We start from the raw sequence: 16,516 nt of genomic DNA, 5'->3' as shown, positions 1-16,516 counted from the left end.
ACGATGTAGTTCGTAAACCTAAGTCGTCTGGGTTATATTGTAAGACACATGGTATGATAAAGTATAATTACAGCATACAATCCATACATGTAACAAATAATTCCCTACACAACACAGCGGTCCTTCTAAATCACGTGTCGTCTCTAAATTGGCCTCAGATGCGGGAATAAACTGTTCATAACGGCGACTATCCGTGAAGTTGCGGGTGGAGTTGGGGGGTTGCGCCGCCTTTGCGCATGTTTAAATGCATCCTCGTGTCACACGTGTGAGCGTGCGGGGCCGGGCGATCGCGGGCTGACTTCATCACCCGCGCGCTCACTGAATATTCATTGAAAACATCGGGAGTTCTCGATTTACGACACAGTGCGCGTGGTGGGAACGGTGGCAAGATGGCGGCGCTGAAGGAGGAGCAGTGCTACGGGCTGTCCTGTGGAAGAGTCAGCAACGGCAGCAACGTCTCCGTCTTCCACGTTAAACTCACTGACAGCGCCTTGAGAGCGTTCGAGGGCTACCAGGGCGCCAAGGTAAACGGCTGTTCTCGCCACTCTGACATTTTGGTGTCCTTGTGAAGTCTGTCCGGGCGGCTCTGACAGGCGGAGTTTGGCCAGTCCCCACTCACTCCGCCGCCGCCGCTGGTGGTGCTGCTGCTGATGGTGGTGGTGGTGGTGGTGATGGTGGGGGTCTTCCCTGCCATACACAGCCAATAGGCAAATCGATTGTTTCTAGTTTGTTTAGTTTAACCCACCCCCCCGACAGTTTCCATCGGCTCTAGCCGACGGTTATGGGCTGGTTGGTGGCTGCTTCGCGCACCTCCACCCTGGTTCACTTCTGTCGAACTCCAGCCCGTCACATAACCTCGCTGGTGGATAAATCCCACAACAGTTGTGCATTTTGTGCTGCTTATGTCTGCGGGTGACAGTTTCTAAATGTTTCCTATCAGGCGACACTACCGGAACAACCCCGTCGAGGTGTAAAATTCAATAGAAATGTCGAGGTGTGTGTGTGTGTCGTTATTACGTCGTTTCCAGAAAGTTTCTATATAGCTGTCACAATAGAGAGAAAAATCCCACATTGTTAGCTAAACTAGCCAGAATCCCAGACAGCAGAGCACCAGAGCCGTCGTGTCTCCGCATTAACCATTTCCTTCTCATTTGCGTGACTTGTTCGGTTTAATTCGGTTTGTTCTGATGAGACCAGGGCGAACACGGCTGGGAACTGAAGCCCGGTCACGGCCATCTATCCCCACCACTGGGCACTTGTTACATTTCAAAGTGCGTCAAAGTTCTTAACCGGTAAATTCCGCGTCTTGACGGATCCGGAACAGTTTAGGAAGCGGGCCGCTTCACGGCGTGTGCGCGGAGGGGCTCCACCGCTGCTGCCGGCGGGTGTCCGCGGCCACCAGTCCGGCCGTGGCCGTATAACGTTTCAGCTTCTATAAATATTTGACAGGGACAACCTGGCAGCTCCAGAGTGAAAGGCCTTATCTCCAGATTCAGTGGCTTTGTGTAACACGATTGCATCTGATAAGCCCGAACGACACAGTTTCTGAGGGAATAGTCCTGCTGGGAAGAAAATAGCACTGTTGCACTAGAACAGGTCGGTTGATATTGTTTCTCACACTTTTACATTGGACATTAACTGGGTTGTCGGCTGAATTATGAGTATCTTTCCATTGCAGTTGGACACTGTCGCCCCTGTTGACTGGGAAGCTGATTTTAGTTCATTGGCAGCAATTGTGAGCCACAGTTGGTGATTAAACTTTATTCTTGCTCAATTGTAAAGAGTTTGTGTTGGTAGGAGTGTAGTTTTTAGGTTTATGCTGCCACACGTCTTCACTAGCGCTCGCTCTCGTGATGTTGGAGCCACATTTCTGATATTTACTGCAGTTAGGAATGTCATGTGAGAGTCTAACTCACCGCACCGATGTACAGAATATATCGGTGCGATGGGGGAATATAAATGTAGCTGACATTTCTACGCAAAGAAAATTGGTCCAAGTGCATTTGCAAATAACTATTTCCTATCCTGGCCGACATGTTCTTGGTTTCCCAATCAGTCAGAGATTTTACTTCTGCAGCGTTTTTTCTGGTGGATGATAAAAGAGGCAAGTCGGAAGCATGTCTTGACAATTGCATCACGCTCGGTCTTGCACACTGCAGACTGCTAACGCTGGTTTTCCTTCCTAATGCGGCTCTCTCGCCGCGTCCCAGTTTGACCAGATCAGGGATATTGAGCTCACATTCTGTCTGCATGGTGAACACCGACTGACATAACCATGGGCCATAGTGGAGGTGTTTCTCCATAGCTTCTCTAACAGAGCGTTTGGGTGACTGATCACATGATTGGGTGACAAACGTGTGTGATACACATCACAGGTTGCAACATACACCTTGAATTGTGATTAGTTGTGTGCAGAAAGCTTCACTGGTCTGGGTATAGACAGCGCGTCTGCAAACAACAGGACGTGTTATACGTGTTTTGCTCACTGTTCAGTCGGACTTTCCAGCAAAGGCAAACGGCACAGGGAAATTCTTTGCTAAAATTCTGCCTTTCCAAGGAGGCCAGCATGAGCACATCTGGAAAAACAGCTGGTAGTGCCTGTGGAGAGGAGCTACGCGCACATACGGGTGACTAACGGGCAAAAATAGATTCAAGCCATTGTAGAGGTCTCGCTAATAGTCTGCTAACGAATGAGAGCTGGGAACAGGCCAGAAAAAGCAGAAGTTTTGTTCTCATGTGATTCTCCTGCGATCTGCAGTGTTTTTGGAAGGACTGCTTCTACTTTTTGAAGCGTTTTACCCCCATTACATTAAATGTGTGACCCCTCCCGTTGTCTAGTGTCGAAACAAATTGCTTCCACCGGGTTTATTATCAATGTTGTATCTCTGTCAGTGGAAAGCTTCTGCGTGCTACTGCCACGAGAAGGGTGATTGTCGGATGTGATAGTGTTCAGTGCTGATGGGCTTTGATATCAGAGTGATCCCATGCAACATCAAACTGATTGAATCCAGTGTTTTGCCACCTAGTTTTGGGGGGGGGGGGGGGACACACCAATGCATAAATACTAATGTCATGCAGAACAGAAGCAGGCTGCACAGTAGTCTTTGACGCTGTTCTTTCCTTCCGCGTCTACGACGACTGTTCAGTGTATTGGCTTCTTCCTGTATGAGCCGTGACTGTCAGCTGGTTCCTCTGTTGGGGAGTCTGAGGGCAGAGCCAGCTCCTGCTGCAGCTCTCATTTAATGGCTGTGACAGAGGCTCGCACATGATTAAGGCTGCCTTTGTGTTGTTGGACCGAACGCTGAGGAAAGGTCGCCGATCGATACCATCGGGACGTAAATTACGAGGGGAGTTTGTGGCAGCGATGGTTTGCCAAGCGTCTCTGAACTAAATGAAGCTATTATTTAGAATTATGTCCCTCTATCATGGGATATTCGGGTGTGTCAAATGTCTCCCGTCAGGCAATTTAAACAACTGTTCATGTAAACCAGCAATCACTTCCTTTATAAATCCACCATTCAGAAGAAATCTAGCACAGCTTGTGTATGAAGCCAATAAGCATTTTCCCCATTGTGTTTTATCATTTCACCGATCTGAACTTTAATGCAATATTTTGAGTATTTCTATTCACATTGACAGATAAATAGTTCTCTTCTGCTTTCAGTCTTGGAGAGAGTCAATTGTACATGGGAAATGCATTTTTGCCCCCAGTAAATGGTAAACATGCTGTTTATGTTTCGGTTTCTGAGGCAACATTTGCACCACACGTACTCTAGTGCATCCTGGCCTCTTTGCAAGTGCCTAACGGGCCGATAACAGTAACTAACGGACCTGTGAGGAAAAGCAACTGGAAGGAATCTGATTAGACAGGTGATAAACTGACTGACTGCCATGTTGCATAAGGCCCAGGAATGGATGAACACTTGCTGTTCTTATGTAATCGTGGCAGAGTTGAGCATTGTTGACCTGCTTACCGCCGTTCACGGGAAACTGAAACTATGTGGGACATAAGAAATGAACTCTACAATACACACAGTCGGGCAGCGTTGTCTTTGTCGTTTTTATTTAAAAAAAATTGGTTTTCTTGCCCACTGAGCTATCATTTAGCCAAACTATATTTACCACAGGAGTGTCTGTTTTTAACGGACGACTGATCCGTCTTCACTCTAGAGTCGGTCATCTTAAAGCTCCGCGGGTTTAAATGCAGGTTCTGAGCAGATCAGGAGATAAACACTTATCGCTCCCGTCCTGTTCCTTCTCCAGTGGTGATGTTGAAGCAGCTGAGCCTGGAAGAGGATTTAGTTTCTGAGCGGGCCCGCGGCCCTGCCAGCACTCTCACAGCACCGCTGCGCTTATTTAAGGAATGCTGAGTCCCCGCTTTCAGCAGGTCACGGGACGCAGCGAGAGATGACCATAACTACTAAAGTCAAACACGACTGTAAATGTCATGTTCCCCCTGACCCGTGGTGCCGCGCAGCGCCGCGTCAGGCTGGTGTCACAGTACAGAGTGGGTCCCTGACCTGTTCTGCCTGTTCCACAGCATCAATATTTGTCGTCTGCTCTGGAAAGCAGTTTGAGGTCCACGTTAGGAAATGAGTTATTTATTACTGTAAATATATACTACAGAATTTGCTTTGGCTGTACCGACGCACTTTTTTGGGGGGATATAAATTTCAACTCTGTAATGTTTTGCCTTGTTTTTTCTCTAAATCCCTTGTGTCCACTGTATTTACATGGGAATTCTGCTAAAATTATTTTTTATTCCTTTAAGAGTAGTGACCCGAGTGAAATAGGAAGCAGCACGACCCTCCGGTCTGATTTCTAACTTGTTAATGGGCACACTGGTGCTGCTGGTGCGGCACATGTGGGGATATTCGCTACTTTGACATCACTCCACGGTGGGTACCCAAAACTTAGCTCTGTGGAACATTCTGGGCTCAGGTCCCACAGAATAGTGACATGTCAGCAGGCCATTTAAATGAACAGGCTGAGAGCTGCACTATGTTGGCGGGGCTGGGGGAGGGAAGGGGAGAGGAGGGGAGGGGAGGGCACAGGGCAGGACTGCTAAAACTGGAGCCATGTTAAACCTGCAGGGAGAAAGGCTCCATGAAAGGCCGAGTGTTCCTGGATGGCCTCAGTGTTCAGGTCACCATTAGACCGCTGGCAACATGAATGTTAGGGCAGTTCTATACTTAGAGGATGTGGCCATATATTCAGGCCTATACTGGCAGAGACAAAAACACTGCTATGTTATACTGAATTTATGTTTACAGCATCTCGTAGTGTTTGATTGTATCAGATTTTCCTTCATATGAGGACAACTATGATGTCCACACACCCTTTTAATGTAGGATTAAAAAAAGAAATAAAATATGAACAGCCAAATCATCTCAGTCTGTGTCTCTGAAAGATTCCTTGTTTTCCTGTCTTGGGGTATTGCTTTGTGGGCTCTTGTATTGTCGGGAGGTATAAGATCACTTAGTGGTCCTTCATTTGCAGTCTGGAAGAGAATTACCCTAGTGTTGGGGAGAGGAATGTGACATTAGCAGTCTGTGCGTATGGATTTATTACGAACATTTAAGACTCTGCTCCTCTTGTCCCGACCGACCTGCCTGAGAGGCAGGCCAAACCACGGTTAGGAGAACCTTTATGTGGAAAAGCAATGGGTCCTGAATCCTAGTTACATTCAAGTCATACTTTGGCGTGTCAGCTAAGTTTGACCCATGAATCCACCAGAACCGTGGCCCTCGCTAATGAAATTCTCCACCTGTCTGTAACGATAGTTGTTTAACAGTGTTTTTTGTCTTTTCTAGGTCCTGTCATCAGAGCCATTGATCAGGTTTAATGGGAACCAAGGGGTAAGAGTTTGTTTTGCTCTCACTCTCATGTTCTTCTGTGCAGCTCATCAGTGTTTGTTTACACCACATAAGTTATTAAAATGGGAGAATAAAGCTGGGGGATGTCAGAGAGATCCTTGAACAGGGTGAGGGGATCAACATGTGATGACCTCATAAGTCCAAGTTAACAGTTGGACAGTTGAGAAAGAGGCTTCCTGCCTGTTTACTGCGTCAGATCTGCCATGTAATCTGCGTTTCTTATTCATAACTTTCAATGATATGGTGAAAGATTTCAGCCATGGTGAATTCAGATTTTAGTTGTTAGGGCATCATCACATGAGAAATCTCTCCCATGAACTCGGGGAGAGGACCAGATAACGTGGGTCTGATGCTTCCAGTGACAAAAGCGTAAAAAGGGCCATTGTCTTCCTGCTGAGAGGATGAGGTCAGCTGCAGCCAGAACAGAGCTGAGGATGGAGCCTGTGAGTTTTGGAAAACTTTGACTGGAAAAGACCCATATGAATTGATCACAAAGGGACTCCGCTTCGGGGATATCTAAAGCAATATATTGAATCTGATGCTTTTAACTGTGATGTCTGCAACTCGAGCCATTTGGGCTGGAGGTAGTTCCATCGTCTACAGGGTGAGTCAACCCAAACAGCCCCTGCTGCCTCTGAATCATTTCTGGATTCACACATCAACTCGTCTGATCTTTTCGCGTGGAAGGACGAGACTTCAAGATTCGAGGAGCTGTAGATTCACATGCCTCCCAACCCCGTCGCACAGCACTGCTTGTGTCGCTCCTGATGGTGTTTACACAAGTGCACGTACTTCCTGTTTCCATGTGTTCCAGTGAAGCGGGTGATGAGACCATAACCTCTTATACAACAGTCAAATGCAACACGCTGATGTTGACATGATGTTTGGATACTTGAAAGTTTCATATGTGTCACATTCTTGGTAAATGGCTGTAACCTGCACCGTCAGATGCACTGTTGTCATGGGAGACTCGGTCTGTTCTAGGGTAGCTCACTTTACAAGAGTTGCGTTGTTGGTTTAGAGGACCTGTCCTGCTGTACTCATCTCTTCAGTAACCTCAAGTGTCTTTTGTTGCCATGGTTGCCACACAGTCTGCCTGGATGACCACCCACCACATACTCAGGAAAACAGAGGAGCAGGAGGTCGCCCCGCCCGATACGCAACCCTCTGTTTGTGCTCGGAGCATTTTTCTGCTTCCAGTTTGAAATTCTGATCCGCAGCAGCACTTCTCCAGTCATCGTCTAAGTGGCACTTCATTTGCACTTGCTGCCATTTTGTTTTCTCTGCAAACAACACTTTTTAAGTATAAACATGGTGTCGGCGTCACTATGATTCACATTTCATTTGAAAATTACTGGCTACAAAGCTAAAAATTGCTGAGCTCAGTTTCCTTTGTGGTTTGCTTCTGTTGTGTGGAGCGAAGGTCATTTAGATGTTTGGCAAGATGTACATTTCTTCAGAAACCAACAAAGTTGCTCTTATCTTAGCACCTGTACATCCATTCGCTTGAGGGTTCGAGCTTAGGATTGCAGCAATTGCTCTAGATGCTCTTGTTTTTCTTTTTACAACAAACACCGCTTATTGTTGCTTCACTCTGTCGTGTTTCTGCTCTTTCTCTGCAACAGAAAATTTCAATACCGCGACCAGAAAAATCCAGCCAACTGCAAACTTTTACTTTCTACCTGTCAAATGTGGGCAGGGATAACCCCCAGGGAAGCTTTGACTGCATCCAGCAGTACATCACCAGGTGAAAAATGTTAAGCTTGTGTATTTGAGAGACAACATATTTGACTAAACAGTGTGTGTGAGCTCTTTTTAATCACCCAGGTTGTTTGCAAGCTCAAGAGTATTTTTGTACAGGAGGGATGGGGATTGTATGTTTAGAACCTGAGGTTATTAGTGAAATGTTTCATTCAACAAACAAATGCATTGAGCTAAAGCCTCTGAAGTAGAAACGTGTTCTCGTTTACCCTGATGAAGGCAAAACGGGTTCTTCCTGTCTTACCAACTCGCTACCATCATCCAGCGTCAAATATGTGAAAAATGCTCATGCTAATCTGTTAAGTACAGCCACATATTCAGATGGAGGAAAACGGCAGCAGGGAGCATCGCGAGCTCGCTGCCGTTTTTTATTTTTTAAAAAGGGTCAGGTAGAGTTCATCCACATTTCTGCATGGAATCCTAATGATCTGCTTTTTTCCAATTGAGAGCCCAAATGACAGAGCTCCGCTTCTACTGAACTGCAGCATTGTGTCTCATTTTCTGCCAACTCCTCATCAAAGTGGGAGGAATCAAAGAGACGCAGAAAGAAAGGGATTTGATCCAGCAATAAGTCGTGCCGTGGGAACTCACAGTTGAATAGATCCCCAAAAAAAATAATGCTACATGACCTTAGGACATTTTAAATGTGGCACACCTTGCTAAGAAGGTGTGGTTTGTTGTAGTGTCAGATTAATTACAGAGAGCCATGATTTACTGTGACTCTAGATTAGAACACAATATTGGTTTGTTTCCAGTTTGCCTTTCTCTCTCACAGCTTCCTCTTTGCTTTGGCAGTGAAGGGAGCGTTCAGCTGGATTGTTTGGCTGGGATCCAGGACAAGATTACAGTATGTGCAACGGACGACTCCTACCAAAAAGCCAAGGAAAGCATGGCGCAGGTCGAGGAGGAGACTCGCAGCAGGGGCGCCATTGTCATCAAGCCTGGGGGGAGATACGTAGGTGAGAAGACTTGGTGTAAATGCTTGGAGGCTACCCAGTGAGCTACATATTTTCTAAGGCACAGGCAAGAAAGGCTAGAAAATAGTCACTATTGTGGATGCTATTTATTCTAGGGTTTGTGCGGATGTATGTTTTGTTTTGGACTCCGTTTGTTCTTTAACAGTTGTCCTTCTTTCAGGAAAGAAGGTTCAAATTCGGAAACCAGCTCCTGCCCAGACAGACATTGCACCATTGCGGAGGTCGTCTCGGCCTGTAATCATCTCGAGCAGCGCACTAAAGAAGAACACGGCTCAGCACAGGCCGCTTCGAGAGCGCCTTTTACACTTGTTGGCGCTCAAGCCTTACAAGAAGCCTGAGCTGATCCTGAGGTTGCAGAAAGATGGCCTCCAGCAATCAGACAAGGACTGTTTGAATAGCCACTTGCAACAGGTTCTACACACATTCTGCACCAGTAGATTAATCTAAAACGCGCACAGTCTGACTGTTCTTCCTGATTGTTACAACACAGAAATCTTTTGTTGTTTCTTAGGTGGCAAACCTAAATGGCAGAGACAACACCTTCACATTGAAGGACTTTTTGTATAAAGAAATTCAGAAGGACTGGCCAGGCTACACCGAAGGAGACCAGCAACTCCTCAAGAGAATTTTGTTTAGGTATGTCAGCTCAATCCGCTGGGGACGATCACAGTCCAACTGCACAATAATGACATGTCCTGCTGTCCACCTGTCTGTCACGATGGTGGTGGTATGCTAGGTAAACAGGCATACGTGTAGCTAATGAAGTATAAAGACAAGATGCGACTGGAGATGGGTGGAAAAGGTTTGGACGTGGCCAAATTTGGTTCAGGCTGAGTAAATAATACTGCGATGCTCTGAATGAAATTCTTTTACTTTCCAAAGCAAAACCTTACTTTAACATAACCAGTTGGTGTCGAACAGTGGGCTGACTGATTTAGTTGCGTCTGATTTTGTTAATCTGTCCTTTCTGCTGTACTTTGAGTTCTGTTCTGTGAGTTGGTCAGCTGATTAGAAAGGGAGGCTCGGTACCTAACACCACCTCCAGCCTCTCCCTGCTCCAGCAGAGATTTAAGCTAATACAGTCACATAGGAGCAGCACAGCAACATGACTGGAACGTACATGAAGCAACAGCATTCCAGCACATGCTGATCTGTGTGTGAGGTGGCGCTGGTCCAAGGTTCAGACAGCCTGGCTGTACTTCTGTCTTACTCACTGCTCCTGTGTATCACTGTCCCTCACACAGACACATGCACGCCCCCTTACTGCAGGGGGCTGGCCAATGACTCAGTTTGGAACTCCCAGTTTAGTCCCATCTGCTACACTCGGCTCCTACAGTATCTCTGGTACAAACACAGCTTTATGGTGACAATTCAGACCCCCCCCCCCCTAGATCCAAGAAGAAACAACAAACTAATCCTAACAAAGTTTAGGCAGCAAGCCTCTTATCTGTTCTGTCCCTTGAACCGTCCTGTGTTGTTCAGCAGTTTTGGCACAGAAATGATGCAGTGTTGCATGTCTTTATTCTTTTAAGCAAGTTATACTTAAAGATGATGTGGCTGTTTTTGTGTCAGTTTCCCCCTTGGTGACCAAGGATGTCAAACACCCGATTATCCTGTTGGATTATCCTGTGGTCTGAGGTGTGTTAAGGGTGAATTTGTCGCGATAACTGAAAATTGTAAATATTATAAGTCATGATATAGAACAGAAGGTAGCCAATCAAGAAGGGAGCTGACTGGGGAACGAGGAATCGGGCATAAATTAAATGTTCACACTTTGTCCTTTTCTGTTTTATGGTTTTCTGTTCTCAGGATTTCTCATCATTCCCTCTTTACGTATGTCCTCTTCCGTGTTTCGTGTCATATTTTCCGGTTTCTGCTGTGTTTCTTCTTCGATTTTGTTCAATCTCCAACAGAAAAAGCCTCTTTTTCAGAGATTCTTTTTCTGTGTACCCCGCTTTAGGAAACAGAACAGCTCTGCCCCTCCGCTGGAGAGCCCAGCCAGAGAACCAGCCAGCAGCTCCCCGCAGGTGATCCACCTCTCACTCTTTCTAACACCATCACTTTGTTTTTACTTTTAAAATCAATCCTTAATGAGTGAAAACATCCAGATTAGTGACTTAATGGCAATAATCTTATACAAGGGATTGTTCATATTTCATAGCTCAAATAACTTCTAGCCATAGTTCCAAGATTGAAAGTGCTCAGTATTGAGCAGAGCAGCAGCAGACTCTGGCTGGTTAATCTTTCACTAGGTTCTTGTTTGCCTTCAGCTTTTCCAGCTGATTCAGTAGAACTGATAGAGCAGTCGTGCCAAAGATCTGTGCTTTTTCAGCAGGCAAACACTGCCGCCTGCTCGCGGTCTTCTCAGGTAACCTGGTGGTTTCTCCCATTTCCTCAGATTGTGGCCTTTTCCTCACACACTCTTTTCTGCACATAGAACAGCTGACAGCATTACTGAATGTAGGTTGTCGTGAGTGTTTCAGAACCTTTTTTATGTCCATGTGTACCAAGCCATTCATGTTTACCTCATCTTACCTTTTTAGCCTCGGTCTCATGCACAAGAAAGAAAAACAGTTTATTAATAACTACTTCCTTTCTTAATCTTCTACTCTCCGACTCTAGCTATTTCCTTCTTAGGGATTCTTTCAGTAAACGGCACCCACACTCTCACACTTTCTGACCTTTTCTTTCCCAATTCATTGGTACAAGAAGAGCACAGCTGCAGATAAATAGAAAGCTGCGCGTAAACATCGTAGGGCTGAAGGGATGGATTGGAACAATGCAAAGACCTTTGCTGGCATTCAATTTCCAGAGCCTAAATGAATCTTGTTCAGTCCTCGGTTACATGCGGCCTCCTGACAGCACTTCAGTGAGTCTTCCAGGACCACCGGGTCCCTCACTGGTTTTCTGTGACATTAGGAAGTGCTCTGTGGGGACAACCGTCCAACAGTAACTCAGTCAGACCCTCCCAAAGACGTCAGTGTGTGCTCGGTCAAACAGGGCTCGTATGTAATGTAACCCCTGGTGTTGTGAAAAGACGGCGGCGTCATCATCATTGTCTCGGTGCTGCTGAGATCATCCAATGGCTTGCTCTCCCCGTCCATCTGCTTGGACTAATTCCCCTGCTGTAGCCACACCAGCTCACCGCTGAGCAGACTGCATTTGTCTGCCAGGTCTAAGATTCCCCGCTGGTTTCTCATTGAAAGCTGAAATGAATACTTCACACCACGTCTGACGTTCTGCCACTAAACTCTTGTTCTGTTTTCCCTCCTAGCAAAAACGACCCGCTACCGATTTCATCGACCCCCTCGCCAACAAAAAGCCCAGGATATCGCACCTCGCCAGCAAGACTGTGATGCCGCCAGTCAACGGCAAGCTTAGTTTTTCCAGTGGGAGAGGAGAGGCAGGCGGAGGACAAGCTGGAGTGGCGGTTTCTGTGTCAGATGGCGGCACGGCGTCCAGCTCCCAGCAGCTCCCTGTGCTGGACATCCCTCGGCCATTTGAAGCGTTGTCGGACGTCAGCAATGACTCCAGCCATAACGGGCGAGACTGTGACTCTCAGGACATGGCCTCCTCTGAGAGGCTCAGCCAGCCCCCTCCAGTGTTTTCAAGCTCAGCGGTGCTCACCACACGCAGTACATCATCTCCCGGTCGCACGATCCCGGCGGGCCGTCAGGAGGCGAGTCTTTCATCCAGCAGCAAGTCCCGGAAAAAGCCAAAAAAGCATAAAGAGAAAGGGAAAAGCAAAGACCGAGAGAAGGAGAAACGGGTGAAGAAGAGCCACGAGGACTGTGAGCTGAGCTCAGGAAATGTTAAAGCCACCAGTATTCCAGATGAAAGCACAGGTGAGAGCCACACATGAAAGGAGACATTTTCTGCTTCTGTAAAAGACAAAAAAAACCCCAACGTCATTATAGTTTAACAGGTCCAGCATCGGATGGACGGTTTCTGAATAGAAGCTCTTTGTGTGCGAACGGACACTGGTTAGTCATCATTTAGAGTGGGTGCTGCTTCATGTGGCCTCTCTGTGACTCACCACTTTAACGGAGACCCCTGCAGTTAGTGTCAAACGCGTACATGCAGATCCGACATGCACTTGAGCTCAGTGAATGAGATGTGTGAACGTGGTCAATCGAAGTCACCTGTGGAGTTGCAGTTGTGGAGATTAATGCCATTTTTCAAATCGATCGTGTTTCAGGTTTGAATGGAACGTGTGACAACAGAAAAGGGGTCTCCTCTTCATCACCCGTGGTTGCAGAGTATTTATTGTGAGTATTGAACCGTCTCAGCTCTCACTTTATCTCTTTTTTTTTGTAGTACACTGCAGTAAGATCGAAATGTAGCAGTAATGGAAGGGAGCTTCTTCTGAACTTTACAGAGGAAATTGGAGACCTTATTTTGCTGTCACTCATTTGTCTTGTGCTAATCATTAACACGATAAACCGTCCCACAGGCCCGAGAGGGTCCAGCTAACTCTTAGCCCAAAGCCTTAGTTTGGGTCCAACTAACTAAGGCTTTGGGCTGGAAAATGTCTCATGAAAACCTCTGATAATTCCCAAATCCTCTGACATTCTCTTCATGTCCCCAACAGGAAATATACGGTGATCAGCTCGCCGGAGCAGCGCCAGAGGTATAAAAACGATTTCAACGCCGAGTACAGTGAGTACCGGGGACTGCACGCTCGGATAGAGTGCATCACTCGACATTTCACTGTGCTGGACAACGAGCTCAAACAACTCCAGCAGGGCACAGACAAGTACAAGGTAAACATCCGACACGTGAGCGAGGCCGTCGCCATCAAGCCTGTTTTGGAGGGTTTTGCTTTAGATTAATTTGGAATCTTTCTGCCTCTGCCTCCTCAGACGGTGAATAATCAGATCATTAAAGAGTATCATAAAATAAAAGAGGTGAGCTAAACTCCGGCAGCAGCAGTGTCCGAGGACGGCATCGGATTCTGACCGTGTGTTATTTTTTCCCCTCACAGACGAACCCGAACTACAGTCAAGACAAGAACCGCTGTGAATACCTACACAACAAACTGTCACACATAAAGAAACTTATTGCCACGTACGATCAACAGCAACTACAAGCGTAGTTGTTATTATCACGAGATACTGTTTCCCTGTTATCGCTGGAAACCAAGCCGATCAAGGAAAACTCTGGATTCTGAATGCGCTGGAGCATTTCCCAAGAACGATGGTGTGAAGGGACAAGCCCCCGTCCCGATCTGGACTGAGCAGGACGCAGCTTTTTCTGTTTCCTTTTTTGCGTCTCCGAAGATGGGCTTGTTCCTGGTGTTGGTCCGTGCAGCCGTCACCACCCTGCCTATCCTGCACTCGCGTCTGAGGAGTCCGTCACGGAAACCTTCTTCTTCTTTATTATTGTTCGTTTTCCTCCTCGTGACGCTGGGGAAGACGGCAACATGGAGATGAAATGACAGACCTGCTCCAGACGCAACAGGTTATGTTTTTGAGGAAAGAGATTAATTTTCCAATACTCTAAATCGAATGGTTGCGACGTTGAGCTTCAGTTCTCCCTTTTATTTATTTTTGGACACTTAAGTAGGGGAGATTAGCTCTGTTTTACACTCCTCAATATCAGTATAAGAGCTGTCTTATTTTCTGTCCTCGCATCATAAATCAGCCAGTATATAATTCAGAAGCTGCCTTTTTAATCTGTCGGCATTATTCTCCCTCTTCTAAAGCGATGCAAGAGATAACTGTTGTTCGATTCTAAACGATGCCTTTAATTGCACGGTGTCTGACGCAGGTCGGTGCGCTGGGCTGACGTCTCAGCAGGGGGGATGTATGGAGGCTTCCAGTCATTCTTGAGCTGTAAACCTTTTTTAAAGCCTCTTCTGACTCCTTCCAGAAGAGCTCCGGCGCTTGTTCAGCAGTTCCAGCTCTGGTCCTCGGTCGTGCTTCACCTTATCTTATCGGTGTAACTCCGGATTTATCTCTTCATTTGGGTAACAACAACTTTAAGACGTTCCTGTAGCAAGAGTTTATTGCCACTTGTGTTCATGTTTCAAAAGAACCTTTTAATTGTGAAATGTTGCAGTCTTTTTTTGTTCCTTACAGAAAATTCGGATTAAACGGGGGTCGGCATCGCTGCGCGCGCTCAGTTGTTGTCTTGTTTGTGGTCGGACCCGTGTGACAGTCCGTCAGACGGCTGTTGATGAAGCCATCCATTTTTCTCACTGGCGGGGGCCACTCGGAGGAGGCGACTCTTTCTGAGGTCAAACATTTAGAGCCCCGGCCTAAAATATGTTTACTGGATCATCCCTCTGCTTCGGCAGACTCGAAGGCGAATCACAAATTCCACATCCTCGTGCGATCCGAGCGAGTCGAGATTCCTCAGCAGACGAGATTCTCACAGCGACTTCTTTACGTGGAGGTGAAAAATCAGCACTTTCCCCCCTCCTGGTCCTGCTGTTACCAGAGTGCATGCTTTATGAATGTGTTACGATGGAGAATCATTGTATCTTTGCTGGGGGGGGGGGGGGGTTACACACGATTGATTAGTCAGTGCTAAATGTGGCAGAGTTCTGACCAGCATGTTCCAAAGTGCTTCCTGAGTGGGACGGTGCTGAATGATCCACCAAATGTTAGGATAGGAACACAATGCTGTTCTGCTGTACTGTCCATTGTTGCCCCGCCTGTGTTCCTTTGCTCTGGATGGAATTTTTGCATCATGGGGGTCTGTGTGTTTCATTGTAATAACAGGTTTGATTAGATCACTGTCCTAACACAAACACTACGCTCATCAACCCATCACAGACTGCTGAGTCGGGCTGGGGTGGGGCTTAAAATTCCTGAAGGTGAATGTCTTTATCCCAGATTGATCACAGGCACTTTTCATCGCCCTGACTGCGTCTCGTCCTCTGAGTCCTTCTGATCTAATTACCGTGTTACACCTCTACTACATGATGCTTTGTCAATGGGTTCATCAGTAAACCGTTTGCTCTGACAGAGCCAAAAGTATAGAAGTAACGATATGTCAGCGCAGGAGTATTGATGTAAGACTTGATTGTGCCAAAATGACCTGTCATGTCGGGTTTATTATTATTTTTCTTACATGTACAAGACGCTGTATAAGCAAAGAGGGCTTGGGAGAAAAGTCATGGAATGTTAGCGCTAAAACCCAAAGCATGTTTCTTTTCTTCTTTTTTTTCTGAAAACCATAAGGGACTGGGACTGAAATTTATCTTTGTTTCAATAAAATTCTTTGAACTCCTTATTTGTGACACTGAACTGCTCTCCATTATTGTCTGCGATGGGACGGGTCCACTTTCACATTTTATTGGTTCTTCACACCTTTCTGACAAAAACAAAAGCCCTGTTTTTGTTTTTCACTATTTCTTTAATGGCGCGCCAGCTAAAAATAGACATTTGGGAGCTTTTTCTCGGGGCTGTTGGGAATCTTGGCCAGCAGGTGGCAGCACTCCCTAATCATTGACGGTTTTCTCGTGGACCGTCCGAAGGTCCAAAAATATCAACATTCATTACACGATCTAAAAACACAAATGTATCTGGAATTGTGAAAAGATCATGTGAAATGTGTTCATTTGAAAAAACAGAATCAAGCCAAAACTGCTCTCTATTATTTGCACCTCCATGAGGGGGGAAAAAAACCCTATAACGTGTAAATATGGATCTCATATTTCTGGTGTTACCCCCCCCCTGTATGTAACAGGCGTCTTTTGTGTATTGTTTTCCTGCCTTGCAGTAAAATACCCCTGGCATGGCAGCGTGGGCATAAGAAGCTCCTGTGAGGCACCAGTGAGAACAGGGTTGTGCGTAATCTGACACGCTGTGAAAGATCCAGCAGATCTACATAGCAACTGTGTTCCAGTTGGCCCATGTGAGCCACGCTTGAGCCTCCACCGCTCTGCTACTGGAG

General features: G+C 46.4%; 1 protein-coding gene across 1 annotated transcript; it reads left to right on the top strand.

Annotated features, from left to right (window-relative positions):
• Positions 1–227: 227 nt before the first annotated feature.
• Positions 228–15,854, top strand: ell (elongation factor RNA polymerase II). The gene is made up of 12 exons (XM_003974049.3): positions 228–524; positions 5,814–5,858; positions 7,502–7,623; positions 8,433–8,596; positions 8,775–9,025; positions 9,126–9,250; positions 10,575–10,641; positions 11,889–12,459; positions 12,813–12,882; positions 13,206–13,377; positions 13,477–13,521; positions 13,599–15,854. Exons 1-12 carry the CDS (start codon positions 390–392, stop codon positions 13,707–13,709), a joined length of 1,878 nt encoding a protein of 625 aa, XP_003974098.1. The 5' UTR covers positions 228–389; the 3' UTR covers positions 13,710–15,854.
• Positions 15,855–16,516: the final 662 nt, after the last annotated feature.

This window comes from Takifugu rubripes, chromosome 20 (genome assembly GCF_901000725.2).
Source record: "Takifugu rubripes chromosome 20, fTakRub1.2, whole genome shotgun sequence".
In the NCBI taxonomy this organism is placed as follows: domain Eukaryota; kingdom Metazoa; phylum Chordata; class Actinopteri; order Tetraodontiformes; family Tetraodontidae; genus Takifugu; species Takifugu rubripes.
This window is presented reverse-complemented; position numbering and strand designations above follow the sequence as displayed.